Raw genomic sequence first — 27,755 nt, 5'->3', positions numbered from 1 at the left:
GCATCTAAAAGGAAATCATCATTAATAAAGTGCATATGTATCCCACTAAAGGTGTGCACGTAGGGTAAAATTAGAAAAAAAAAACAAAGTAATGTGTACTATTACCCTTCATTATTGTGTCTGCAGGATTGTTACAAATGCTAAACTTCACAGGTTGGCATGTATACATGAAAATAGATCATGACAATTGGTCTGTCACCGTGCTAGGAAGGAACAAATGTGCATGTTGTCCTGTGGAAGCAGTGCTTTGCTTGTTTTGAAAATTCACGTAAAATTTGGAATTTTGTTTAGGCATTTGACATTTTTGTAAATTTGAGTAATTTGATGTTTTTGCATTATTCTATGAATTTGAATTTCTGATAAAATCTTCATAGTTACACACTTGATTGTCATAGTGCCCCAGATAGCAAGTGTTGCTTCTTGTTTCTGCTCTGCAGGGCCAGAGGTTTGGCGAACTTGAGGACAAGGACATTCTCAGCCAGAAGCCAAAGGTGAAAAGTAAAACCAAGACCCAGCAGCTGGTCTCTGTGCATGCTCTGAAGCTGGAGAAAACGGGAGAGTCCCCGAACAGCCAGGAAGTAATGTGGTCTTCTGTTCAACCAAGAGTTGAAGCCTTCCTGCAGCTGATTGACGACTCTCTCGCAGCAGGTGACATCGAGCAGGCTCGTCAAGCCAAGGAGGACTTTAAGAGGCAGCTAAGCACGGTATGCTACCTTTTACTCCAAGCTTGACTATCAGGGATGCACGTGGCATTACTTGACCTGCTGACATGTCCTGTATAAGCACAGACTCGTTTGAACAGACTTGACTTTTTGAATGAACGTTATTACAGTTTTATAAAATTTTGTGCTGTAATAGCCTGAGGATGGTACAGTGAAATCCCGATAATTCAAAATATTTTAATTCGAATTGATGGATAATTTGAACAGCTCTGTTAGTCCCGGCAAAGTCCTATGTATTGGAATAGAGAAAAAACTTCCGTGGCGGGAGCCGACACCAAACTGGAGCAAGCAGAGCAGCGTGGGCCCTCCTTTCCCATCCGGCTTAAAAGTAGTAGGAAGGAGCCCCCAGCACGCGCTTGATCACGTTACTGTGTGCTCACTGCCCCCCCCCCCCCCCCTCTTGCTTCTAGCTCGTGTTTGATCACATTATCACGCTGTCACCTATGCCCCCCTCCCAGTGTGCACTGGTCACGTTATCTCCCACGTTATCTTCCACGTTATCTCCCACGTTATCTCCCACGTTATCTCCCACGTTATCTCCCACGTTATCTCCCACGTTATCTCCCACGGTGGGTGTCAAGCCATCATTCTTATCTGCTCACCCTCACATGTCCCTCGCACCGACAGCAAAGGGCATGCAAGGTGTGATCTTATAGCAGTTGAACTTTATACGGAACCTAGGCTTCTTCCAGCACATGTAACACGCTGATAGAGGAGAGATAACACTTTTCAATGCAAGTCCAGTGACGGTTTTGCACGCTGTACAATTCATTGGATGCTACAGTTGAATCTTGCAATAACGAAATCAGCGGGAAATGTGAAAAAATTAGGTTTCGTGACAATTTCATTGTTGCGAAATGAGACAGCACAGATAAGGAGTGCGTTGTAGAATGAAACTTTACTGTCAAAATTTCGTTAGCCTATTTTGGCAATCCTTGCTTGAGGATATAGAGCCACTTTGTTGACAGCACAAAGTGCGCCCCATGCGTCAATCAGCAGTGGTGGCATTGCCGTGGAGCAATATTCTCAGTCGATTGCTTTTGGAGGTACAATCACTTTTGCAAAATATTGCATAACTCGGCACAGGCAAGGAGGAACAGCGCTCCAAGCTCGCAGCAGCTGTTCTCCAGCGTACGCTGTTGCCCATAGACGCCGACGCGTCTGGTGCCGCATCCCTGAAGGTACTCTATTGAGATTACGACCTCTTTGCGCAAATCTACGTCTGGCACCGAATCCTCACGCTATGCCTGTCGGGTGGCACTGAAACCGGCGTTCTAGAAGCAACAGACTCGTATTCTCGGACGATTGCTCAATCACAGCCTGATGCATGGCAGTCTGCGCATCGGCCGCCATCTCAAGTGCCATAAACAACTCCACATCAATGGGACGTGGATTTCATTGTTTTGGTGCACTTTTCTCACCGAGCCACACATTATGCACTGTACCAGGTGTGCAAAAACTGTTTTCACATGTTGGAGCAACACGCATACCACTTCAAACGGGCGATCAACAAACAAGATGGTGGCCATGACGTGTTTCCGGGGCATGCGATCGCTTCCGGTGCTTGATTGTTTTTGTAAACGAAAATGGCAGCGCCCATGCAAGCATAATGTGGTGGTATTTTACGCAATTTTAGTGCAGAGCAAATGCATTTGAGCACATTTTGGAAACTGCTGGCCTTGCGTGAGTAGGTAATATGCCACGTTCTGGCAAATTTCATTGATGCAGGATTGTAGTTCAGCAATAGTTTGTTGTCGAGAGGTACGGAATACATTGAATCCTATGGGCTTTCGCTGAGGATACGAAACTATTTTGTTGTAGCGGTATTTCGTTATTGTGGGTTTTGATTGTATAGACCGTTTTATCGCCATTTTGCAATCTCAGCGCCGTCTACCGTCTGGCGCCCTGCTGGTATGTGTGAGCATGTTGGAGAGTGCACAGCAAATGTGCTGTCTTCGATGAGTGGCAAGTTTTCGCGTTTTTCTGAGAGGTCTCAACAAGTTCTTGTGAACAGGAAACTTCTTGGCGTGCCGTTACTAAGCTTTGAGCTTCGATACATCTGCAATATCGATGGGTGATGGGTCTACAGGCGCTGCCACAGCTCTGCCGGCGATTAAAATAGGAGGCGAGTCAGGTCTGAACATTTTTCGATTATTATTGTATGTGTTATTATTGTATGCCTAGCCTTGAACTTTATTAAGCTATCAGTCAGGTGAAAACAATCAGAGGTGTCTCTGTGTGCCATGCGGTGGGCTGCACCAGTGTACACCCCAATTCAGGTAACTAGCAAAGCTCCGGGGAAACAAGTTTTGCTAGCTTTCGTGCTCCTAGAATTCTCGCAGTACAATATTCTAAGCATTGTTTACGTGGCAACCGAGCGTAAAGCTTTACAAAATAAAGATCTCTAATATAACTTGACCGGAAGGGCAGTCAACATGGAGTACTCAATAAAATGACCTGGTGACAGTGACCACAAATATGGCGCGATCAACCAGACGCATGTGATGCATTGAAAGAACATGTGCACTCTTTGGTCTCGGGTGGTGCACGTGCAAGGGCACCTCGGACTCGCGAGAGCTGAACAACAAACTACTGTCTGCAATAGCAACTTAATTTTCTGAAGTAATACAGCGCGCAATGAGCAGCATCGGGCCAGACTACTTGCCGGCAAGACTCTCAAGCACGGGAGAGCCCATGGGAACTAGGGGTGGCCGGCACACGATAGGCATGGCTCTGGTTACAGAACGAAAGAGGACACGCCTTCATTTTCTTCGTCGGCTTGTACTGTTTTCATTATACGGCCCCGGTTCCACCAGAGTGTTGTTTGCCAAGCAGGATAATCTTGGGACACATTTGAACAGAATAACTTTAATGTGCTTGCACGAAGAAATAGTTGACTTTGTCTATTGGCACTAGTTCATCGACTCAGATGCGCACCTTTTGTTCATATCCCAGTTTGATTATGGGTACCGAGTTTGTCTCGGTGCGCTCACTGGAAATAAAATCTTCTGAACATACACGCAACGAAACTGATGGCGTCAAGTGCTTTCTGTTAATGTTGGCAATCCAAAGCTGATGCTTCTCTGCAATTGCAGCGGTGAAGTCTACATTGTCGCCGCAGCTGAAAACGCGCTTCGCATTCGCTACTGAAAGTTATTTTTTGCAGCCGAATACAGCACAGTGGTAGCCCTTTGACTTTGAGTCATCAGATATCACAGCAATCACAGACCAAGATGCCGCTGGGAGAAGTGGCGATCCGCTTGTACCAGTGCAAGGAAGAGAGGGGCAGGGTGCGCTGGTTTGATGCTATGTTCCTCCTCACTGATAAAACGGTTTATATTTATAATGGCTCTCCTTAGTTCGAACTCCGTTTTATTCGAATAAATTTCCAGTCACCTTGGAGTTCGAAATAACGAGATTATACTGTATTTGCAAGGAAGTTAAGTTCAATGGACTTTAATGTAGTTTGCTCATGTCCTTATATTAGTAGTTTTGCAAAATTAACGGAAATTCAAGACAGAATTATTAATATAGGTACACATTTTACCATAATGAAAAAAAAATTAAAACCCCTTCCTTACCGAGAACAGGGGTGCACGCGAAGCTTGTCCAACCCTAGGGGAGGGGTTGGTTAGTTTTTTGAGTTTTTGAGACGTTCACGGGCCCACTGCCACTGCCGTTACTTTAACGCAGCCTGCTGTTCAGCAGAACGAACTAATCGCGGCCTCCCCATCTGACTGCCGGGTCTGAGCTGGCGGAAAACGGCGGGCGCGAGGCGAGTGAACACGTGATCACACCCTTTCCCTCCACCGGAGGGAGGGGACGCCTGTGATTGGCTGGGGGTATGATGTGATCGCAGGCGCCAGCTGCGAGCGTTGCGTCTGCTTCTTAATGCATATAAAACCCCACTTTAAAGGGCGCGTGTGATGAACCGACAGTGGCTGAATCGGTTAGCGTGGTGGTCTTGCAACCCGGAGGTCAGTGGTTCGAGTCCGCAGCCAGACGAGAAATTTTTATTTTCGCACAGTTTGGGTTTTTTCGTATGCCAACGTCAGCACCGATGCCGACACGAGTGAGGCAATACAAGCTTCGCTTGAATACTAAGATGAAGTGAAACCATGTCTTAAATGTGTGGTGGCTTACAGACTAATGTGCTTGGAACTGGCTGACTAAGGTCTAAAGTGAGACAAATTGCCCATCCTCACTACGTGATGTGCACAATGAACTGCCATTGTGGGCTTGTTGACTAATCACCAATGTGTAGAGACGGCTCCAGCACTTGAATCAACAAAGGGTTTTATTCCCCGATATCTACAAAAGCCGGTACAGTGCTCAGCGATTGAAATGCGATACTCCGACCACATGGCGGCTGGCACTTTTGCGCTACCGGAGAGCACTGGGTAGTCTTCGTGGCAAACGCAACATGCAACACTGCTTGGGTCTTACACCGAATAGTATTTAAAAAATCTAATAGTATATATTCGATTTGCAAATTTAATTATTCAAAAGTTTTTTAAGCAATGCCAAAACAAAATGGGTAATGCATGCATTCGTTTTGATTTTGCATGCACTGCATTTTGCGATTTTTGCTTGCTGTCTGTCATTTTGTGTTTTTGGCAATCTAGTCATTTAGTAGTTTTATTTGTGCTAAGACCTGTGATGTTTTCCTCACAATGGGCCCTTTTACATGTGTCCTTTTACACGTCCTTCAGCATTTTTTTCTTTTTTTTTCTTCTTTCTTTTTAAACGACTTCTCATCTTTTTTCACAACCATTTATTTAAAGTTTTAGAAAGCTAGTCATACAGCAGCCATATTTTTTTTAAAAGCTTGTTTGCAGCCAGGCTCTGAAGTTGTTTGGCTATTTGTGCAGTTTTGTTAATGACAATCAGTGGTCTTGTGTTTAAAATTGATCCTTTGTCCCTGATAGCTGTCATTTCTGCCCAACTCACTAGAGGCATGGTACCTAATTATACCGAAATGAATATTCCTGCAGTAAATGTATGCCTCCTTGCTTAACTATTTGATATTTTGATTCGATACTTACTAGTATTTGTATTCGATTCATATTTGAAAATGTTTATGTTCACCCACCTCTGCTATTTATCATTCTACGACAAATTGTTTGAATATATTAAAAAAAAATCTGCTGTGCCTGTAGCTTAAATTTCTAGTTTACTTAACATTTTTACTGTGCTTTTAAAGGCCAACTGCTACGAAATTTAACTTTGGGTAAATTTGTTATAAGTGAGTAGGTATTACCACTGAACAAATCTTGGCAATGCCGCAGAGCTGGCAATTGTATCGTTTTTTTTGTTAGCAACCTCTAAAATGCCACTAAAAGCAAATATTAAGTCAAGCTAAAGTGATAGATTAATGCTCGAGAACACCTAAGGCCTCAATATTATCATGAATAAAGTTTTAGTAACAGAGAAATTGACGTATACATGCAATACACGATTTGTGACTCACTCGAAACATTCAAGTGTTAGCCCGACAACGTAGGCACTCCTCATTACGATTCCGTCACTAGTACTCAACCTCTTGTAATAAAAAGTTATTGCATTTCATTATAATACGGAAGAAAATGCTGCTTTTCCAGTTCTGTTCAATGTTTAGAAAAAAGCTCATTGATGTTACCCTTGACAATGACGTGTGCAGTTGAAAGGTTTCGTTTTCGCTCGACTTTGCGCCACCTGTGCTTTCACATTTCAGTAGTTTCATTATTGCCTAGGGCTGCGCTGGTTTTGCTGGCTCGCGAAACTCTCACAAACTGCATGTAGCAGAGAATTCCATGTCCATGTGATGGTGCGGGATGCCCGTACGGTCCACGCCACTTTGACCAAAAGCAGCGGCAGCGGTGAATCCAGCGCTATGTCTTGGCTCGGTTTCTTCATGGCTGCACGTTTGCGTTTTGCGTGAAAAACTATAGCGCCATTCGTTGGTCGCCATTTTACTCACTGATGGCAGGCAGTAAAGGGAGGTGATGGTGTATGCAACGTCATCACTCCCCTGCTCTTGGTCGGGCCATTTAAATTGCGCTAAAGGTATTCGGACCCTTCAGACATGATTTTCTCTCAAGTCCAAACTACATGTACACGTACCAGTGCACAAAAGCTCACGCCCATGCGCCTTGCGTATCTGGGCTCGCGCCGTGCTTCGACGCAAATGTTGTGTCCTGCACCATGTGCGCATGTGTGAGGCGTGTGGGTGCTAGTTTTCGCGTGTCGGCAAGCTTACGTGTAGTTTGGTCTTTAAACTAAGTTTTTTTTTGGCACGAAACAAGCGTTGTGAGGCTTCTGATTTCTGGAAGGGTATTTTAAGTCTACGTTGACTCCAAATTTGCCTTTAGTGTCCCTCTTAACAGCACCTCGGCAGACGATGCATTCACCTTGTGGTGTCGCTATGACATAATTCTCTGCATGCCACGTCCGAGATTTTTCAGCCATTTTCAGATCTTTGCGGGCAGCCGCGGATATTGGGCGCTTGGGCTTGCTTGCGTTGCCACGCCTAGAGAACCACAGAAACCAATCAGAGGATGCTATAGTTAAGTGTCTCGGCAGTGAGAGGGCTCGTCATGGCACCCCGCAGCATCCGCAGTATCTACCATACGAAGTGGCCTCTGAGATCTTCAAAGGTCATGTCAAGGAGCTGCGCACTAGGTCATGTGCCGGTTCTCGCATTCGGTAATGGCGGTGTATTTCTTCAGTATCAAAAGCGGCTATTTTTACGAGCTTGTATTTCAAACGGAAAATTTTGCACGTAGGCTTCTCGGTATCTATATTCTTTAAACAAGGCTCTTTACGCGATCCAGAATTTTGTTGCAGTTGGCTTTTAAGCTTGAATGTCCAACTTGAGCATCTCCCAAGGTTTGAGCTCATTATGAATATCTTGGCTTCGCCCACTTTTGGGTGTGGTATGAAAAGTGTGAGCTAAAGGCACTATTTCAGTCAGTCAGTATGGAAGTGCATAAAAACAATTATGGGATAAACGTGTTTCGAAGTTTGTTTTCAGTTGTCATTAGCCAATTGTAAAAAAAAGGTCTTTAGCAACTCTCTTTGTGGTCCTGTAGCCAAATCGTTTTGCTGATTTGCAGTTGTGCATCAAAAGTTAGCTTGGTGCATTGAAGCAGCTGCTATGGTCAGATATCAAGCCTGTACTGATAAGTATTTTGTGGCTTATTTCTCTCATTTCTGGCCATTATTTTTACCTGTTCAGTAAATTACCAATTATGCTTGGGATTATCTCAGTGTGATGTTACTTTGCTGGTTGTCCTTCCTTAGGGAACATGTATATGGATCTCGACAGATAGGCTGAAGTTATCCATGTGTTTATGGTAGAATCTCAGTGATATGATCATGCCTGATACAAATTTCGAGATGATACAAATTTTTCAAAAGTCTCGGCGCCGGTTCATTAGCTTACAATGTGCTAATGTTGTGAACTGCTTTTTGCACCACAGCGGACCATACGAACGGTCGAGCCGCTGCACAATCCCTAGTGAGGAGGCCCTGGCATGCCAGTAGCACCAGACACTGGTTGTTATCAGGACGGCAGAGCCAATGTTGGGCAGAGCAGCTGCACCACTGTGTACAGTTGCATTCCTGTTTCCAGGGCGACTTGTGTAGCTGGGCCTTGACTCCCCCCTCCCCAAAATAGACATTTTGTTCAGTATCACGCAACTTGTCGGCTGTTTTCAAATACCTTGCAACTTTATCAGGATTTGGCAATCACACGCGACCCAGTCTTGCCGCATCAGCAAGATCGGCAGCATTTACTTCTATCGGTAGCCTTACCTCCACGCCTTCCGCCATCTTCGGCGCTCGATGATAATTCGAAATTTAGCTGTCTTTGCACCCATCAGATTGCACAATACGAAGTAGCTTCCTAGCCGCAAAGAATGGTAAGCAGATTCCCTTATCTTGTGCAAATCATGTCCTTATCACTTTCTGCCAGCAGCTAGGATGTAGCAGCGAAAGAAACTCAAGATAACCAGGCAGATCTTGAAATGTCAGCTTCGGAACACACCAAGTGCACAGCTCGCTCCTGCCAAGATGTGTGCGAAACAAGCGCGCCAGTAATTATAATTTGTGTCATCTAGTAAGAGTGCTCCTTGCATGCCATGTGACTGCAGTAACGAATCGCGGTGATAGTTTTCCTTTCCATGCTCGCTTTTGTTGCTTTTATTTCTGCATGGAGAAATACAGCACTGCAGCTATCTGAATCTCCGATCTCTCATGTTTACGGCGATACCAAGGCGTTGGCTCTGTGCCAACAGAAAGCCATGCTCACGTAATCATTAGTGCGATAGCACCTTCCGAAGCCTGATTTTCTTTCGCTGATTTCGAAAAGAATGCACTAAAGTGTAATTTTCTAAAATTCTGCTGCGTATTTCTTCCAAATATTTGCTGGGAGATAAAGGAAGGCCTTAGGATTGCAGGAAAAAATGTTATAAGATAAAAAATTTTTAGCAAGTCTGCCATTTCATTGCCATGTCCCACCTTAATTTCCCCCTTTTTTTGTGTGTTTTTGGGTGATACAAGTTTCGGGTTATACAAATGTATGCGCCATCCCGAGAGATTTGTATCATCGAGATTCTACTGTGCATTGCAAGAGACAGTAATGCACTAGTTGTCGTCAATGATGGTTTAAGTGAAGAGGGGACTTTTACTGCACAAATAAAGATTAATGTTCTTAAATTTCGCACACTTAAAGGAGTCTGTAAGCCCCTATGCAGTGGCTCCTGAAAAGAAACTACTTTATAAAAACCATTAACGCATCATTTTAAGTTTGTCCCCATGGAAATAATTATTTGACCATCTAGTAACTGACTTAGAATGTGGGCGAAATCTAATCTGTTGCATCTAAGAAGCCACACAGAATCCAACTTGACACCTTACATATGGGGAGATGGGTTTATGTGAGACTCCTACTTTCTTAATAGGGGCTGTTCTTGTTGTTAAACCAGGATTCTTTAGAAGAGTATTAGTCATATCCCTCGTATCAGAAGCGGTCTCTAGTACTGGTTGTAACTTTGTGTCCTTTATTAACCAGATTGCCGACACTTGCTGCTCATCCCTCTCATTGTCGCAATGTCCACAAGAATTTGAGGCTCAATGCTCCACTACCATGCAGAGGAGGAGTCAGATGAGCAGGTTTGAGGCTGGACCTTGCAATGAAAACACGATGGAGGTAAGGTATCTATTGCATGAAAATCTTTTTCATGAAAGAGTATACTGTAGGCTCCTGTTAATTCTAATCGGGTTAATTCAACTTTTCAGTTAATTTGATTTGGACTGAAGGTCTCTGTCGGTGCCCATACATTTTGATGAGCACAAACTTTCGTTACTTCAATCCTGAAATTGGCCTTTGCCAGATAACTTGAACTTGACTGGTCAGATGCACGTGCCTGACTGCAATGGGTGAATGGTTGAGTGCCTTACCTCAATGGTGACCCCAATAGCCGCAGTGTCCATCTCGTTGGTGCTTAGGAGACAGTGAATAGGTAGAACACACGTCATCTCCCGCCAAAAACTTCTATTTTTGGTCTGCCTTAGGAACGTGTTCAAGCGAAAATGGTAGCTTCCAATGAATGATACAGTATTTACTTGATTCTGAGGCACAAATACTTTTTCAAGAAATTTGGCCCGGAAATTGCTTGCATGGTGCATTCGTATGTGAAACTAAAACAATGTTCGTAGCAGCCTACTGTTAGAGCCAGCCTAGCAGGCATGACATCACCATCGCCATCACAAGATGGCAACAGAACAAGTTCTCGTGTAGCATGAAGACGATGATGCGCTGCTTTCAGTCTTTGATAACAAAAGTTTGTTCATAAGAGAAGTTACAGTAGAAAATCGTTCATACGATCCCCTTTCATACAATTTCTTGTTGCCAACATTCACTATCAAGAACACAAAAAATGACCCAATGCACTTGCGCTTCTTTTTTGCTGGTTGATACGTTCCCAGAAAATACGATCTTTTGGACCTATGTTCAGTACATCGCCGAACTGCAATCTTACGATACGTTTTCTGGCTACTAGATCCCACGTAACCTCCTGAGACTCGAACACAACTATGAGACATAATCGCTCTTCAAGGTGGTTTTTATTGTCTACTGTTATGTTATGAACTTAAAAAAACAATTTTTAAAGTTTGAATGCCACAGTTAGATGCCGTAATCTGCATCTCCATGTACATGAAAAAAATAACTAGCGCCCATCCCATAGAAGCTGCTGACCCAGGCTGTATTCGAGGAGTGATAACGTAAGCTTGCCGAAGCAGCAAAAGTGACGTGCGTCTTGGGCCACTTGGGCCCTACCAGCTCGGCATGCATCGTTGTCTCGTACTGCAACCATTCGTATTATGTAGATGTCAACTACAGTTGAGTCTGCCAGTTTTTTAGTGACTTCAGATCGTACATTTCCCGGTTAGTACGTTTTTGCTCCTGTTTTTTGTCTAAAATGTAGAAGCGAGGTTCTACTGTATTTGACATGCTAATTTAGCAGCAGCAAGTCTCTTCATGTGTTTTTGGCATTCTAGAGGGTTGTGTGGTCGCTGGACAAAACTAGTGGAGGGGTTAGTCTTGGCGTGGGCCACCATCCCATTTGGGATTGTTGCAGAGCCATTTGATAAATACAGAATATCAAATGTGCAATGCACTGTACGGAGCACGTCATGTTGTGGTTTACAGACAGCGTTAAAGGGGCAGTAAAGGCAAATACTAAGTCAGTGTGGACTGTTAGAATACCGATTTTTGGGCTGCTTTTGGCAGACTTCAAAGCGAGAATGGCAGCTCACAATGAGTGATTATTGTTCTTACCCAATTCTAATGTGCACCCATTTTTACAAGAAAAGTGGCCAGTAATTCCTGCGCATAGTCGCATAAGAAACCGGAAGAGTGTTCTCGGCATTAGGAACTATCTACCATCAGAGCCAGTGTCATTGCCGTGACAAGATGGCTGCAGATAAAGTTATGTAGGATTGCGGTGACGACAAACACCGTTTTCGGTCTTAATTACAAAGGCTCATTCAAAAGTTTTATTTTATGTGCTAAGCTAGCGTTAATGAAGTCGCATCATGTGTTCTTGGCGCTCTGCGCGTGTTGCAAGATGAACTAACAAAGCGGTCAGTCTAGATGTAGGCCACCATCTCGTTCGTAATGGGTTGCGGTGTCGTTCAGGAAATGCAGAATATCAGATGCAGTGGCCTGCACGGAGGAAGATGATGTAGTTCGTATACAGCAATAAAAATCTGAGATTGACGAAGATGGACATTAAGCATAAATAAATTTACATTATGTGAAGGTGAACTCTATAAGGGTTCATCTTATTTGTGATTGCCAGAGCGGGCAACATGGTACTTGTTGTTATAAAAATCTGGTATACCTTAGATTTGGGTGCACATTGTTTTGTACTATAAAATTTGGGTGAGCATTGGATTCAGAGGTGCTTATAATTGGGTTGTGCCATCAACCCCTGCATGCTTGCAATTTTATTTGGAAGTGCTGAACACCCTTGTGAAATTGCATGTGTGGCGTGGACAGGAAACTACTAACAACATGGCTAGTCAGACACATTATGGTAGCCTATCTGCTTATTTTTTGAAGCGTGATCGTGCCGTCAATGCCATCGCCATTGTACTGTCATGGTATCAGTGTGCGGCCCTCGCATGGAGGGTTAGTTCTTCAGGGATGCAAGGAACGAAGTAGCGCACAGTGAAATTTTTGACTGAGTAATGGGTTCAAATGCCAACAGTTTCTAGCTTTTTTCCTTTTTTTTTTCCCACTGAAGTGGACTAAATAAGCCTTCAATAAATTCAGTCTGCCACTGCGTGCTTGCAAATGTGAAAATCGGTCACCATGACAGGTGCATGTTTATAAGAGATGTATTCCGAATCCATCGATATCACTGGTTTCAAAAATGCAGTGGGAAATGGCTCCCTGTGAAACCGGCCCAAGGTTTCCCCCTTGTACACCTCGAGTTGTATTTTTTGTTCGTCTTCTAGCACTCTTTTGCTACTTTAAATAAGTTGATGCTGTTTCTTCTGCTGTACAGGCCTGCTCATAATTTTCAAGGTGTATAACAGAATTATTCGATGTGAGCTTCTTCCACTTTTGCAGCTTACTATGAACACATAGGATATTGTTCAATACAATGTAATGCTCAGCAGCACCCTTAACCGCACAGGCATAAATTGGAGGTATTGCCACATTCACCTGCTAACTATCAACACCTCATAGCGATTTTATTGCTGGCTTTTCTTGTGCTATTCTAAGAGAGCACATAGTGCATGATCCGTACCAATATGGCCCGGTTCATGTGATAGACATGTGGTTTAAGTGTAGAGGGCAGTTGTACAGTTAAACCTGCTTATAACGAACCTCCATATAACGAATTCCTGGATATAACGAAGTTTTTCTATTCCCCGCCGTTACTCCATAGAAGCACATGTATTTGAGACCTCTACGTAAGGAAGTGGCAGCGGGAGACCCCCTCGATATAACGAATTTTCCCCTTCGACAACCTATAGATTTCGCCCCATATTTTGTCATTTTTGTGCGAGCAGCAACCGGAAGCACCTTCTCCGCCGCGACAGAATGCGAAGTGAGCGCACGTGTGCGTGCGTGCGTATGCGAGGCGGGCCTGCATCCATCGACCCGGCGATCTTGCCGCCGCGGGCGTGACCTTTCCCCCTCCCGTCATTCAAACCTGATTCTGCCGCTTGCTGCAGCTGGCCTAGCCCACCAAGCCGGCACTCTCTCCTTTTCCAGTTGATGTTCCCGACGCGCTGGTACGCACTGTGACACATCACACTCGATGAGCGCGGACACGCGATGTCAAACGCTGGCGGCGTGTGGAAGCGCCGCTGGAGAAGCGAGCAAAGTGACCTTCGTGCTGTTGTCTATCGCTTCAATGCAAACTGAGCGCCGAGAACACACAGCACGCACAAAGCTACGAGTCGCCGACGCACCTACACTGCTAGACTCTGCCCCAACGCAGATCGCTTTCAAGATATGGCCCGCGCGACCGCGCGCCGCCACGCAGAACGCAGTTTATGCCAGAGTACAGTACAACGCCGCTCCACAATCCCTCCCCCCTCGCTCCCTCGCCGGTGCCTCGAGCGCAACGGAAGAAGGCGCGCTTCCTCCCTGCTTTTCTTGCGCGCGCGAGATTTAGACGCGGTCGTCGGCTCCCCTCGCACGTTTTCACTCGCACATACAGCATACAGCGCGGCGACTGCGTTGTCGCCCTTGGACTTTATACGGAACATCTATGAGCCAAACCAATTTTAGGGCCACAACGCGTCATAGACACCATCTTTTTATAGCAAATACGGATCTCAAGGGCCATACTTTAGCTGGTGGAAACCTAAAATAAGTCATAGTTGTCGCCCCCGGCACTTTGGGCGGCCAATGCCATCGTCAAGCCACCAAGCCAAGTGACATGAAAAGTCAAAATGGCCGCTCAGGCCGGCGCGGGGGTGGCAGTTCGCAACGTATGATGCGGGAACGGTCCCACAGTTGCGACGCAACAGCGGGGTTACCAATGCATTGGGTTCTATGGGAGCTGTGCCGGGACAGGCCGAAAACGACGTAATAGCCGGGAAACGCAGCCCCCGGGAACGTAACAACGAGGTTCTACTGTAACACTATACGATGCTACAACGTCATCGTGACGCTCGCTCTTCGTTTCCGATGCCTCGCGCTTGTGCGAAACGACGCGCGTCCACGCATCTGGTACCTGGTGTGACATTCCAAGGATGAGTGCTTCTACCAAAACGGAAAAAGGGTGCGCGTTACAATTGAGGGCGCGTTAGAATCGAGTAAATATGGTAAGCGTTTCTTTTTCGAATTTTCGTGCCGAACCTGCATATAACGAAATCCTCTTTATAACGAAGTTTTTCGGTAATTTGTCAATTTCGATATATTCAGGTTTAACTGTAGTAGTGTGCTAACACTTAATGCACCTCCCTAGCGAAAATTCCAATAGAACTAGTATCCTATAAGGATATTGACAACTAATAGCCTATTAGCCTAAAGAGTTCTTCAAGCAAAACCAACACTAGTTATTTGCTTGTTGACAACCAATAGCCCAGCCTAATAAAACATTGTGATTTCCTCTTTGTCCCATCGAGACCCATTAGCCCCAATTGGTCCAGCAAATGCTCGCCACTCAAAATATACTAGCATGCACAAACCAACAATTGCAGTTCACTCCAATGACTTACCCACTACTTCACTGTGTATCTCTTTCACATGCTATGGCCATTGTTAGGAACGACGACAGGCTGACACATTCATCGCAGACATTGACTACATTACGACACTCTGCGACTCTTCCCCCATGCTGTCCACATGCTGTCCCTCAACGCACACCCCACCTCATTCCTCACCACTCACGTCTACCTTCCCCTTTCGTAGCCACACTCGGGCCACCTGGTCTTCTCTTTAGCAACTACAGTCAACCACGCACACAGCCTCCAAGAACAGTGCCTTGCCTCGCCTCACTTGGAGCTCTCGGTCCGCCTATGCCGCCACTCTCTTCTCACAACTCTCCCCCCTCAAAACGTGAGGCAATATGGAAAGAGAGAAGCTGCGGTTCATGGTAGAGCACCAACTGGTGTGCGTGGGCAATAGTTCGATGATATTCCGTAGTGGGATCTTTCAAAACAGTCATTGTCACCTAACCGCTTGACTACGCGATAAGGTCCACGTCGCCGCGGTGCCAACTTGGCTGAGACACCCTTGACAGCATCACTCAAGGTGTGACTATCTAAGAGCACTAGGTCACCGTCTTTAATGGTTGTTGGCTGCCGATGATGGTTGTAACTGTACTTCTGCACTTGCCAAGCAGCTGCTTGATGTTTCTGAGCGTATTTGCTCAGAAACAGCGGTGTGCCGCTGCCAGAGGCTCTGTATGTTCCTTGTCACCTGCGGGTTGCCATGAGGTGCAGAGCTCACCGTCGTAACACAGCAAGGCTGGAGTATATCCATTGACTATGCTGTCTGCAGTACGCATTGCAAAGGCGATCTCGGTTATGTGCCAGTTCCAGTCCTTCTGGTTGGAGCAGTATGCTCGTAGGCACTGCTTAATGGTGCCATTGTGGTGCTCGAGCAATTGTCCTGCCGGTCGGTATGATACAGTAGGATGGTCCTTTGTGCCCTAGTGTTTTAGGAGGTTGCACCATAAAGTGCTCACGAAGGGCTTCCCATTGTCACTTGTGATGGCCACAGGTGTGCCACGGCGACAAAAAACTGCAGTCATACACTCTAAAAGTTTTGCACTTGTTGTCGCTCACAGAGGGAAGAGCTCTGGAATTTGTGGCCTTGAGGTGCAGATGGCAAGGGCCTGATAATATCGACACGAAACTCTTCCATGAGAGCTGTGGCCCACTGACTGTTTATGAGGCCCTCAGGCTTCTGGCATCGAGCTTGTGGGAATTGAGGTATGCACCGGTGCTTTGTGCAGGCATTCACCTGTTCTGCCGTCCCTATGTCTCTCCCCATTCCACTCGCGACGGTTGTTGGCGGTGGTGCTCCACTGGCGATGGTTGGTGGTGGGGGGGGGGGGCTCGCATCGCGAGTTAGCTAGGGATAGCTGCCGTCGGCTGCTCACGACGGAGCGCGGGTCAATTACCTCCGAGACGGCACTGGGCAGGCACGCACATGCTTTCCTCTCGTTTTCCAACACCTCTGTGTCTAGGACTTGAGCCTGTGCAAGCATGGTGCCTTTACCTGTGTGGTGAGCGCGTACTTTGTGTTGATCCTTTCCGGATGCTAAACCAAAGAGCGGTGCCTATACTCAAACTCACGAGCAGGCTGCAGCACTGTGGAAGGTACACAAATTCTTAGCCGATAGGAAGGCCGAATGCCCCTCGAGATGTGCTCATCCGCACCACGTCATCTGCTCAGCGTCTGCTTCCCATCCTGTGTGGGGTCTCGCACGTTATCTTGGGACAAAGGGACGACAACACGGTAGTGCAAACAATCAAAAGGGCATTTATTGCACCTTTCATACACTAATGCATGCTAGCCGAAGTACTCCCCATAGAACATTCACATGGGCGCGCGACAAATCAAGGAAGTCCGACTCACCACAACCGGATAGCGAGCGAATATGTTCGCCCCATGCTATGACACCATTGCCTAGTCGTTCACGTGTACGGTCACGCGAACGGTGGCGCGTTCGAACAATCCGTGTTCGTCCATACCGGTGCCCTGCTCCTAGCCACGCGAAACGGTCTCGCAAAGTGTGGATCGGCGCATGTGCGGGACGTCCGCATTGCTTACCGATCCCAACACAAAGAGGAAGCACCTTCGACCTTTTTCTCCCAAGTCACCCCGCCGTTCGGTGGCGTCAGCATCGTGACATTCGTGCCATCTCTCGCAATGCGCCGCAACCACCACGACCGCCGCCGGCGCTTAGCCATGTGGAGAAGCCGGACTACAGGAGATGCGAGCTATGCAGGGAAAACATCAGGGGACGCGTGAGAGTCGCGCATCCCCACATCCCTCCGACCTTAAACACATACTCCGGCGAAACATGTCACACGGTCTATCAAGGCGCGCGACGCGAACCTAAGTTAGTACATGCGACAGTGGCCACACCGAGGAAATGTCCACACGTTATCCACAACATGCGAGCCGACATTGTCTCTGTGGTTCACCACTGGCGTCCGTTGGCCACAGCACCACCTCTGCAGAATCTATGGCACGACTCCAGCCCAGGACTTCGGAAACGGCGACGCAGAATTCGGCACGAGCAAGCTTCGCTCGTGCCGACGCGCCCTGCTGGCGAGAGCCGCAGTAGCCGTTGGTGACTGCCGGCTCTTTTCCCAGCCGCTGACGGTTGCGAGCCGGACATAGGCGGCCGCCGAAGTCGCTGCGCCGAACTGGCCACAGGCTTGTCCATTGCCTGGGGTAGCTCGATTGTAGTCCGTGGCAGCACCGCTGACGATGCGCAGGTGACAGCAAACCAGGGTGACTCCGCTCACGCTGCGTACACTCAACGCACTCAACAAACACTAAAGTAGTGCAAGGGAGAGGAATTTGGCATACGCATCGCCCACGTGGTACGATGTTCAATTCGGCTAGCAAAATTTCGGGCGGCATTTCAGATGCTAAGATCACGTGAACAAAGCTTACTTTCTTGAGTCGAGCAAGTAATTTCAATTCGTGCGAGGAGAACTAATGAGGGAAGCAATGCGCGACACCTCAACACCACGGTCCACCAGGTTGTGTCCCTCAACGTGTGACAGGCGGCTTTGTAAAGCCTTAGGCCTAATGCGTCGCTACTTTGACAACAACCGGCATCTGAAAAAAAACCATCACCCAAAATGGGCACAACAGGCAGTCGCGAGGAGACATTAGCTCTGTGAGGTGGTCCTACCCCGCTTGGTGCACACAGCATTCGAGTTGACGGCGCCCACCGTCCCGAACGGTGTCGGAGCGCCCGGTGCCAGGCCGCAATACCAGTTAGCCCGTAGCGGCACCCGGCAGCCGCGACTTCCGATGTCAAAGAGATAGAAGAAGCTATTTACATAAGAAATTCGGACCACCCACGAGGCTTCCGTACTCGCTCGCTTCAGGCTTGCCAATGCTCCGTGGGCACTAGGCCTCGCTCTCCCAGGATGCAGACCACGTGGCTCTGGTACCAACGAGTGTACTTCAACAAAACACTCGTGAAAAGGCTTAGCATGTGGAGAAGTTCAAACACGCTACAGCAACCGTCGCCTCGCTCAAGCACGCCGCCGACACTAGCGATCAAAATCCACGCTAGGACTACGGTTCGGTTGAAACAAAGGTTGTCTCGAACCGAGCAGAACTGTTAAAATTGTCGTTCGACGCCCCAAGAGGTCCACGTTGGGCAGCCAGATGTGGGGTCTCACACGCACTCTTGGGACAAAGGGACGACAACACAGTAGTGCAAACAATCAAAAGGGCATTTATTGCACCTTTCATACACTAATGCATGCTAGCCGAGGTACTACCCATAGAACATTCACATGGGCGCGCGACAAATCAAGGAAGTCCGACTCACCGCGACCGAATAGCGAGCGAATATGTTCGCCCCGTGCTATGACACCAACGCCTAGTCGTTCACGTGTACGGTCACGCGAACGGTGGCGCGTTCGAACGATCCGTGGTCGTCCATACCGTTGCCCTGCTCCTAGCCACGCGAGACTGTCTCGCGAAGCGTGGATCGGCTCTCGCGCAGGATGTCCGCATCGCTCACTGATCCCAACCCGAAGAGGAAGCACCTTCGACCTTTTTCTCCCAAGTCGCCCCGCTGTTCGGTGGGTTAGCATCGCGACACTCGCGCCATCTCTCGCAATGTGTCGCAACCACCACGACCGCCGCCGGCGCTTAGCTACGTGGAGAAGCCGGGCTACAGGAGACCCGAGCTATGCGGGGAAAACAACATCAGGGGATCCGTGAGAGTCTCGCATCCCCACACCTGTTACATGATCCATGGTTGGTAGATTTACGCAAAAATAATTTTGACGCCGTAACCATAAGCTGCGTTTTCATGCATGCAACAGCAGGGCTTCAGTTTACCTGTACGCTTTCCCTGCAGTTACCTTGCAGCCTCCTTAGCAAGTAGTACGGGCGAATGCCCTTACAAACGTTCACCTGCACCACAGCGTCTGCTTGGCGTCTACTTGGCGTTTGCTCGCTACCGTCATCGTGTACCATGCTAGAGCGGGGTATTAAATTAATGATACAATGGACGATTAGGCTTTTATAGCGTTTCGCATCGTCAACGCATCACCAATGCTAATGCTATGGTGCCAGCTGCTAACTAGAAATCAAACCAGCTTTACGGCTCAGTGCCGTGTCTGTAGTCCTAGCAGCGAGAAAACAAATAGCTGATCTCAATAATTATGACAAAACATATCTTATGTTTTGACCTCAGCTTGAGATGAGGTTTAGCGATGACGAATTTTGCCCCTTGTTTCTTGCTGACAGGGCAGAGAGCCAGTAAAAAGCGCGAATTCGTATCGAAGTGGGTGGTCGGCGCTGTATGGGGGCTGCCATCTTTCTGTTAGTGATCACGGTTAGGGTGGCTATTACGGTTACCGGTGGACCCTGCCCCAGTAATTCTCGGTATACGACATGCATGTGCAAAGGTCTTAACATGTCTCGTATCGCTGTACCGTATCATGTAGCGAGCAAAAATAAACCTCTTTAGTGTAGCGAATAATCAGCCAGTTACGCCCAGAACTATATACCGCTTTGCAGTGATATTGCCTGTGTACGCTTCGTACCTTCGGCAGTGCTGCAACCACCTTGTGAGATGGCGTATAGTGCTTGTGCGGAGTCGTACCACGCCAAGCTGCACTTATCGGGGGCCCAAGCTGAAGGAGATTGCCCGAGCTGTCTCGATTTGGCTCGTTGATTATTGTGAGAACAAGTAGCACAGCCACCGGGACTTTTCTAACAGTGTGTCCGAGTGGGAGCCTTTGCTCTCACAGCGACGTGCTATAGGTGCCTCTGTCTATATTTTCGACCCTGGCGTGGGAGCCCTTTGGTAATCGTGCTGCCCCGGGACCGGGCGTTTGTGCAGTATTGGGTGCCTACGGAGACAATAAACAGCTCCTGCTAACTCGGGGCAATACTGTGTTCTTGCATGCATAGCCCTTGGTAGCCCCTTTGCGGCCTTAGCGCGTGCACAGCGGCGCACTAGAAGTGACGGCTGACACGTCCCTGTGGCTCGCCAAGCTCGAACTAGCGGTGGTTGGTATTCCTGTGAGACCCTAAGAGTCTACAAGCTTTTGTGCGCTAACAGACAGCACAGCACTGCCAGCCTGACAAACTGTGCTGAGGCACGTCTCACGGTTTTGAGAAATCCGGCATGGCCTGCAGTGGGATGGTCATGTGCCATCTTCAGTGCCAGGTGTCAGATCTGGTCTGGTAGCCACGGTACCTTCTTGTTGCCTCATTGCTGAACCAGCAGTCCGCTTGGCTCCAGTTCTGTTGTCTCTACCAGATCATGAAGAAAGTAGTGATCAGGTTCCGAGCCTGAGAGCCTAGTCCCTTGGACCAGTCTTCAGTTTTGAGAGATGGGCGTCAAGAACTTGTTCTTGGATGAGCCGTCCTGTGTCACTTAAGAGTGTGGCATCCTCTTCCAAGGCTACTGCTACTTGCTCAAATGTAATTTTCACTTCAGGTTCTGGAGCAGCAATGGGGAACAATGTCTCATGCAGATTGTCACTTGAGTGGTCTTCACACTGGAGAAGGGGCTCTGCTCAAGGCATCTGCAGGTATATTTGCCAGTCCCCATCTGTGCTTGATTCGGCAATTGAAGCCCTGCACTTGTAGGACCCAACACTTGACCCTGGGCGAAGCTTGGTCAGTGCTAAACACCTCTGACAAGGACGAGTGGTCACAGTGAATCTTAAACTTGGTAAATTCAAGATAGGCCCTGAACGTGTCCACTGCCCACACTACTGCAAGGTACTCTCGTTCCTGGACAGTATAATGGCTTTAGGCCTCTGTAAGAACCCTGCTAATGAAGGAAACAGGCTGCACTCCATCAGGGCCAGCCTGCATTTAGCACAGCTGCAATACCGACACCGCTTGCATCAGTTTCAACCACGAAAGGTCGGTTTAGATCTGGAAGGCCCACAACATGCTGCATCTTGAGCTAAGGGTTTCTTGAGGGCAGCAAAAGCCTGCTCTTGACTCTGCTCACTGCCATGGCTCATTCTTCATTAAAGATCCGTGAGTGGATGTGCTGTCATTGACAAGTGTGGGATGAAGCTCTTATAATAGCAAGCAAGCCCCAGGAAGGCTTGCAGCTGCTTAATTGTGCTGGGTCTTGGGTAATCTACGAGGGTGATACAGAAAGTAATGCCTCCAAGGTGATACCTGTACTTGTGTTTGACAGATAGCACCGATACAGGTATCAGTGGAAAGCTTGCAATGTCAGCTACAAATGGTGACATCATTTTTCAACATAGTCCCCATTACGGGCAGCACAGTTGTGCCAATGCAGAACAAGGTTTTTCATGCCGTCAGCGAAGAATTGTAGGGGCTGCTGGCAACACATTGCCGAACTGCTGTTTCCACCTCCGCGTCGCAACTGTAGCATTGGCCCTTAAGGTGATCCTTAAGTTTGGGGAAGAGCCAAAAGTCTCGGGGCATAAGATCTGGACTACTATAGGCAGGATGAGGCAGAGTGGCCGTGAACCTCAGGTGCTGCAGTGCTTCTTGAGTTTTGTGGCTTGGGTGCAGACGAGCATTGTCGTGGTGCAAAATTGCCTGTTTATCTTTGCGAGTGCATTGCAATCTGGCCTGCAGTTGCTTTAGGGTGTCAACATAGCGGTCTGAGTATATTGTCTGACTGTTTCGCAGAAATGCAGTAGGCACGACACCATCCCAGTCCCAGAAGAGGGTCAACAACAATTTGCCAGTAGATGGGACAACTTTGAATTTTTTTGGTGGGGGAGAGGACGTGTGGCGGTACTCCATCTACTGATGCTTCATTTCCGGATCGTAAGGGCGTGTCCATGACTCGTCGCCAGTAACAGTTCTGTGAAGAAAGTCGTCACCTTCCTGTTCATATCGCAGGAACAGCTGCTGACAGATTCTCTTCCTCGAATCTTTCATGTCAGTTGTCAGTTGCCGTGGTACCCAATGAGCGCAAATCTTCTTGTAACGCAGGAGGTCCTTGATGATGTGGTTCACTGAACAAATGGAAATGGCGAATTTTGTTGCGATCTCGTGTTGCTTGATCCTGCGATTGCCCCGAATCAACTCGTTCACCTGATGTTGATGATCCTCATCAGGGGCCGTTGCGGGCCATCCACTTAGGTGCTGATCCAGGAGATTTTATGTGGCTGGATTTTGGTCTTTCACAGTCCTTGCCCATCTCCGCACAGTGCTGACATCAACACAGGCATTCCCGTAAACTGCATTCAGACGGCGATGAATGTTGATGGGTGCACAACCTTCCGCAGTCACAAATTCAATTACAGCCCGCTGTTTCAACCGGACGTCACCACTGGATGCCATGGATTGTTCGATTACTCTAGAACGAGAAGAGATAGGATGGTGAGGCAAGTGACATTTAATAGCTTAAACATCAGTGCAATAATGATGATTGCAGTACTATTGGCAAAGTAGTGGGCTTGGAGGCATTACTTTCTGAATCGCCCTCGTAGCACAGCATGCACCTTTTCTTCATCTGGTCTGTACTGCCCAGGTGAGATGATGTGGCCCAAGAACTTAAGGAACCGATGACACACCTTTATTTTGTCCGGGTTAATCGTAAGGCCAGCACCTTCATTACATACTTCCCTCACCTGCTCAACCTGACTCTCAAGTGTCTCCGAGTAGACTAGAACATCATGTAAAAATGCCATAGTGAAGTGGTGATTAATTCCCTGTAGCGCACGGTCCATCAAGGTTTGAAAAGTTGCCGGGCCACCTGCCACTCTGAAGGGCATCCTGACGAATTAACACGTACCCTGATGGCAGATGGCCGTTTTCATAAGGTCAGCGTCGCAAACGGGAATCTGTAAAAACCCTTGAGAGATATCGAAGCTTAAGAACCACGGAGCTTGGTAAAGTTGTGCTGGCAGCAAGTCCGTTCAAGGCATTGGGTAGGCAGGTGCCTTGGTTCGTGCAGTCAACAGTCGGTGTCTACAGCAAGCTGGTAGCCTTCAGACTTCTTCACGACGAGCGCTGGGGCTTTAGTCCAAGGGCTGCTGCTTCGCCTTGTAATACCCTGCTCTAGGAGGTCATGTACGGAGCCTTCAACAATTTTTAACAGAGCTTGCATCTCACAGGCGCACAATTCCGTGTGTCTATGCAGTGCTGAGCGAGGGTGGTGCACCCAGGAATTGTAGTGAACAAAGGGCTGAAGTAGGTCAAGCACTTTCTTCATGCTTGGTTGTAGTTTTGTTGCTACAGCGCAGTATTTGCCTTCTTCAGGTTAGAATGCTACTACTCCCTATGTCAAGATCTGCAAGAACCTCTTCAAAGAGGGTGTGCGAGTAGTAAGACTCTCCATCATCCTCCATTGTGAGCACTGTGGCTGGACCGTTGTCGCGATTAGCGAACAGCACAATGCATTGCGGGTCGGTGCCAATAGTCCATCCGCATAGTGCTACGTGTATAGAGATGTCTGTAGCACTCAAAAAGTCCCTACCGAGAACAATGTCCTGACGTAGGTCTGGCACACACAGGAAGGGCTGCTTGCAGCTGCTCATAGCCACTGGATCTTGCACTTTAGGGCTGTGGTAGACCGAGACCAACTTGTTGCCAGGGGGAATGCACATACCTGTGTCCTTAGCATGGCACCTGTCTCCTCTGCTACCTTTGTCCCCGGCATTCAAAATAAGCTCACACTTGAGCCTGTATTGGAACGTAGTCTTCCCGATCTGCACCTCCGACAGGGTCTCCTTCCTGTTGGCTGAAAACACTACCTGCAGCGCAGTCGCGTAGCTGCCCACCAAGGTGGCACCTACTGCCTCCCGCTTTCGGGACCCTGTGATTGGAAATGCCTGATTCTGCTGCATTCGTAGCAGTGGAGCGGACCGGTACGCCGATCTGTGGGGCAATCACAAGCTAGGTGACCCACACCTCCTTAGCGATGGCAGGTAAATTCCCCGGAGTTGCACTGTTGGTATCCTGTGACATCACTGCGAGAGGTGGCCTTATAGCACGAGCAGTCAGTCCGTACAGCTGATCTCGATGGTAGGATGGCTGTATTGCCAAGCAATGCAACGGCCAGTAGGATGCTGCCGGCAGAGACTGAAACGGCGCGACAGCTGCAGCCATCAACACTCTGGGCTGCGTTCCAGGCAGGCCAGTCACCTTCACAGCTGACTGGAAAGCAAGGCTTGTACTGTAACTGCCTCCAAGCGTGCTCCATGAGGCTGTCAGCTGCCTTATCCATCTCTGCTAGATTGGCAAACTGTTTGCTTTCTACCAAGTCTTGGAGTTGCGAGGGCATTCCCCGCAGCACGTGGTCAAGCTTTTCCGATTGCGCTACTTCGCCACCGATCTGGTCATAATAGGCCGCGATCGTGTAAATAAATTCTTTTAAATTTTCTTTTGGGTACTGCGTGCAGAGCTCAAGTTCTTGTTTCAAGTGGCGCTTCGTGTCAATAGAAGAGAATTCTGCAATGAAGGCAACAGTTAATGCCTCCCACGATGCAAACATGGTCACGAAGCGCCACTACAACTTCACACTACTTCCAGAGCAGTGGGTACAATGTGGGTGAGCATTTTGTTGCTGGCAACACCGGAGACCAAACAAAACATCTCCAGCTGGTGCAAATACTCCTCGAGGAACTGGGTGTCATTGAATTCATGGTATTTTGGGAGCTGCCTTGCAATGGAGTGGCGTCGCCGGAAGATCGAACTGCCGTCGCTGCTGTCATAGAACCTCCCGGCACTGCCTCTGCCGCTATCAGTCTTTGTTTAACTGCTGCCGCAATTTGCTCATGTTGCATGGCGGAGCTGTTGTTCTGCTGCAGCAGCTGCTGCAGCAACTCGTTGGTCACGTTCACCGCCTCCATGTCCATGTCAATCCCGGACTAGCCCCCACTTATTATGAACGATGACAGGCCGACAAGTTTGTCGCAAACATTCACTTTATTACAGCACTCCGTGACTCTTCCCCCACGCTGTCCACATGCTGTCTCTCTGCACAAACCACACCAAACTCCGCGCCACCTGTGCTTTCCTTCCCCTCTAGCCAATGCACTCGCGCCACCTGGTCCTCTCTCTGGCAACTACAAGTAAACCTCGCGTGCAGCCTCCGAGAACCATGCCTTGCCTTGCTTCTGGTTCAGCTTATGCCGCCGCTCTCTCCTCACACTATTTTATCCAGTGCGCGCCATGCTGGCTTGGGTGAAAGCTTTGTGTTATATACCAGGTACACGCTCAGCTGCTGTTGCTGGTGGTTGTTTGCAGGCTGGCACGGTCTACTTATGGCATCTTAAGGTGGTTGTTTTTGAGCTCTACCGCTCCTAAAAGGCTGATTTTTTTCAGACAGTCAAAAAATTTCAGAAGCACACATCTCACGATGACTGTCGACGGTACTGTGTTAGCATTTAATCAATGTAGCAACACAACGTATTGCCACCGTCGAAACCAGCTATGTATGAGGAGTGTACTGCAGCGGGATTCCTCTTTCGCGCATCATTAAGAACACTCGGCGCTATCTAGCGCCGCCGCCGCGAATCCTGCACGTGACCTCCAAAATGCATGGCGCGCCAGTGCGTGCGAACGCTGAGAAACGCGTCGTGCAGCAGTCAAGCTCCTCTCTTGCGCTTCTTTTTAGACGCGCTGCACCATCTAATGGCACTGCCAAGAAGTCCGTGCATGGCCTTCGAGACCGAGAAGCGTGGTGCACCGGTGCCTGCGAACGCTGAGAATTGTTCTCTTGCTTGCTGCACTCTCACTGGCATATACTCAGTGACCCAAGTTGGCGAGAGGTTCATTCAAGAGCGGCACATACCCAGTGCATTCATGGCGCAGCTCGCTAAAGCGTTGGCGTGAAAGGAGCGCATTGAAAATGCCACATACCCGGTGCATTTGTGGCGAAGCCTGCTAATGCGTCTGGTTTGGGTTTGATTCCGTTCAGCATCGAAGAAACTTAAGGAATAATATTCGTCAATGTAAAGCGGCACATTTCCAGTGGCACATACCTGGTTACCGAAGTTGGTGTCGGAAGATGTTCATTGAAGCAGAGCGCAAACAAAGGTCAGAGCCGTGTGGGGATACGGTGCGCGCGACAACACCGACAGCCGGCACAGGTGCGAACGCATTTGTTGGCAGAGTAGAAGCTGCCCCCCCCCCCCTCCCTCCCTCCCTCCCTCCCATGCTGCCTTTCCGCTTTGCTCCTTTCACGTGGGAGATAGCGTCGCCAGTTTCCCTTGTGCCCGGTTGCAAGATACGCATTTGGTGCCACAGCACAGCGTCGCCCTCCCCTCCCTCCCTCCCCTCCTCTCCCTGAGTGAAAGCGCGCGTCCCCCGCATGCTTTCACTCGAACGTACGGCGCGCGGCAACAATTTTATCGCCCTTGGACTTGTGCTCCTCCTCCGCATCGCCCTCGTTGATCTCCTCTCCCATCGGTGGCCGCACCTCGTTCAGAAACGTGCTCGCTACTGCCCTTGTCAGCGAGATTTTCCCGTGGAAGCCACATTATAATCGGTATTTCGTCTCACGCGGCTGCACTGTAAGCAGTATGCATATACATGGAGTGCTATGGGAAAATTAACAGGAGTCTGAAAGACCGTACTATATCCGGTCCTGCACTATAAGCGGTTACGTTATAAGTGGTCTATACTGTACTATGTTAGAGTTTATGCCTAGGTGTACTCAGTAAGACCCCCTTTATAAAATTTAATGAAACTTCACAGTCTTATTCAGTTTTTTTATGCTGATTCCAAATATGTAATTGTTTTTAAAGTATGCCAATTATTTCTAAAGTAATTAAAATTAGCATCGTTTATGGGAACAATGGAGTGAAAACTACTCATCAAAATCTTGTTTTAGGCACATAGCTGGATACTAGGAACCATAAGCTTCACAATTGTAGGAACACATTTTTAGTATAACAATTATTAACAATTATACAGCACATCAAAGCTTTCTGTTCGAATGGGTTCAAAGTGGCTGTTTAATGTACGGACAATAAAAAAAATTAAAACTGAGATACAAAAATCTGCTCCTACCATTGTGTGCATTATTCATGTAGCTCAGTACTGCAACAAAAATTACAATTCTAGGTGCCCCGATTACTGCGAAATCGCTCCTGGAAGGATGCAAAGATTCAAAAAATCACGTTTTGAGAAAATGCAAAAAAACAGACAAGCTCATTTTTATTCAAATATAACAAAAAGCATTGATATATCCCACATATCTAAATGGTCAGTAGCCACCAGGGATGTAATCTATCTGCCTACAGCTACCCAAATGGCATTTTTTGAAGGCTTGACACAGATTTTCTGCAGATGCACGCTTGCGGGCTGATGCTGCTGCTCGTCGGTTATCTTTCTCGGCCATTCTCATG

At 47.9% G+C, this 27,755-nt stretch overlaps 1 protein-coding gene across 5 annotated transcripts in view; it reads left to right on the top strand.

The window, feature by feature from the left end:
- LOC119436439 (rootletin-like) overlaps positions 1-27,755 on the top strand; it is a 199,970-nt gene that overhangs the window by 35,477 nt on the left and 136,738 nt on the right. For all 5 annotated transcript variants that reach the window (XM_049657710.1, XM_049657691.1, XM_037703285.2 and 2 more), the window contains exons 8-9: positions 438-704; positions 9,775-9,912. In XM_049657710.1, coding sequence (XP_049513667.1) covers positions 438-704; positions 9,775-9,912 — 405 coding nt within the window. The remainder of the gene's footprint in view (positions 1-437; positions 705-9,774; positions 9,913-27,755) is intronic.

The sequence above is a fragment of the Dermacentor silvarum genome, chromosome 1 (genome assembly GCF_013339745.2).
Source record: "Dermacentor silvarum isolate Dsil-2018 chromosome 1, BIME_Dsil_1.4, whole genome shotgun sequence".
NCBI lineage: Eukaryota > Metazoa > Arthropoda > Arachnida > Ixodida > Ixodidae > Dermacentor > Dermacentor silvarum.
Note: the sequence above shows the minus strand (reverse complement) of the source record. Positions and strands in the feature narration are given on the sequence as shown.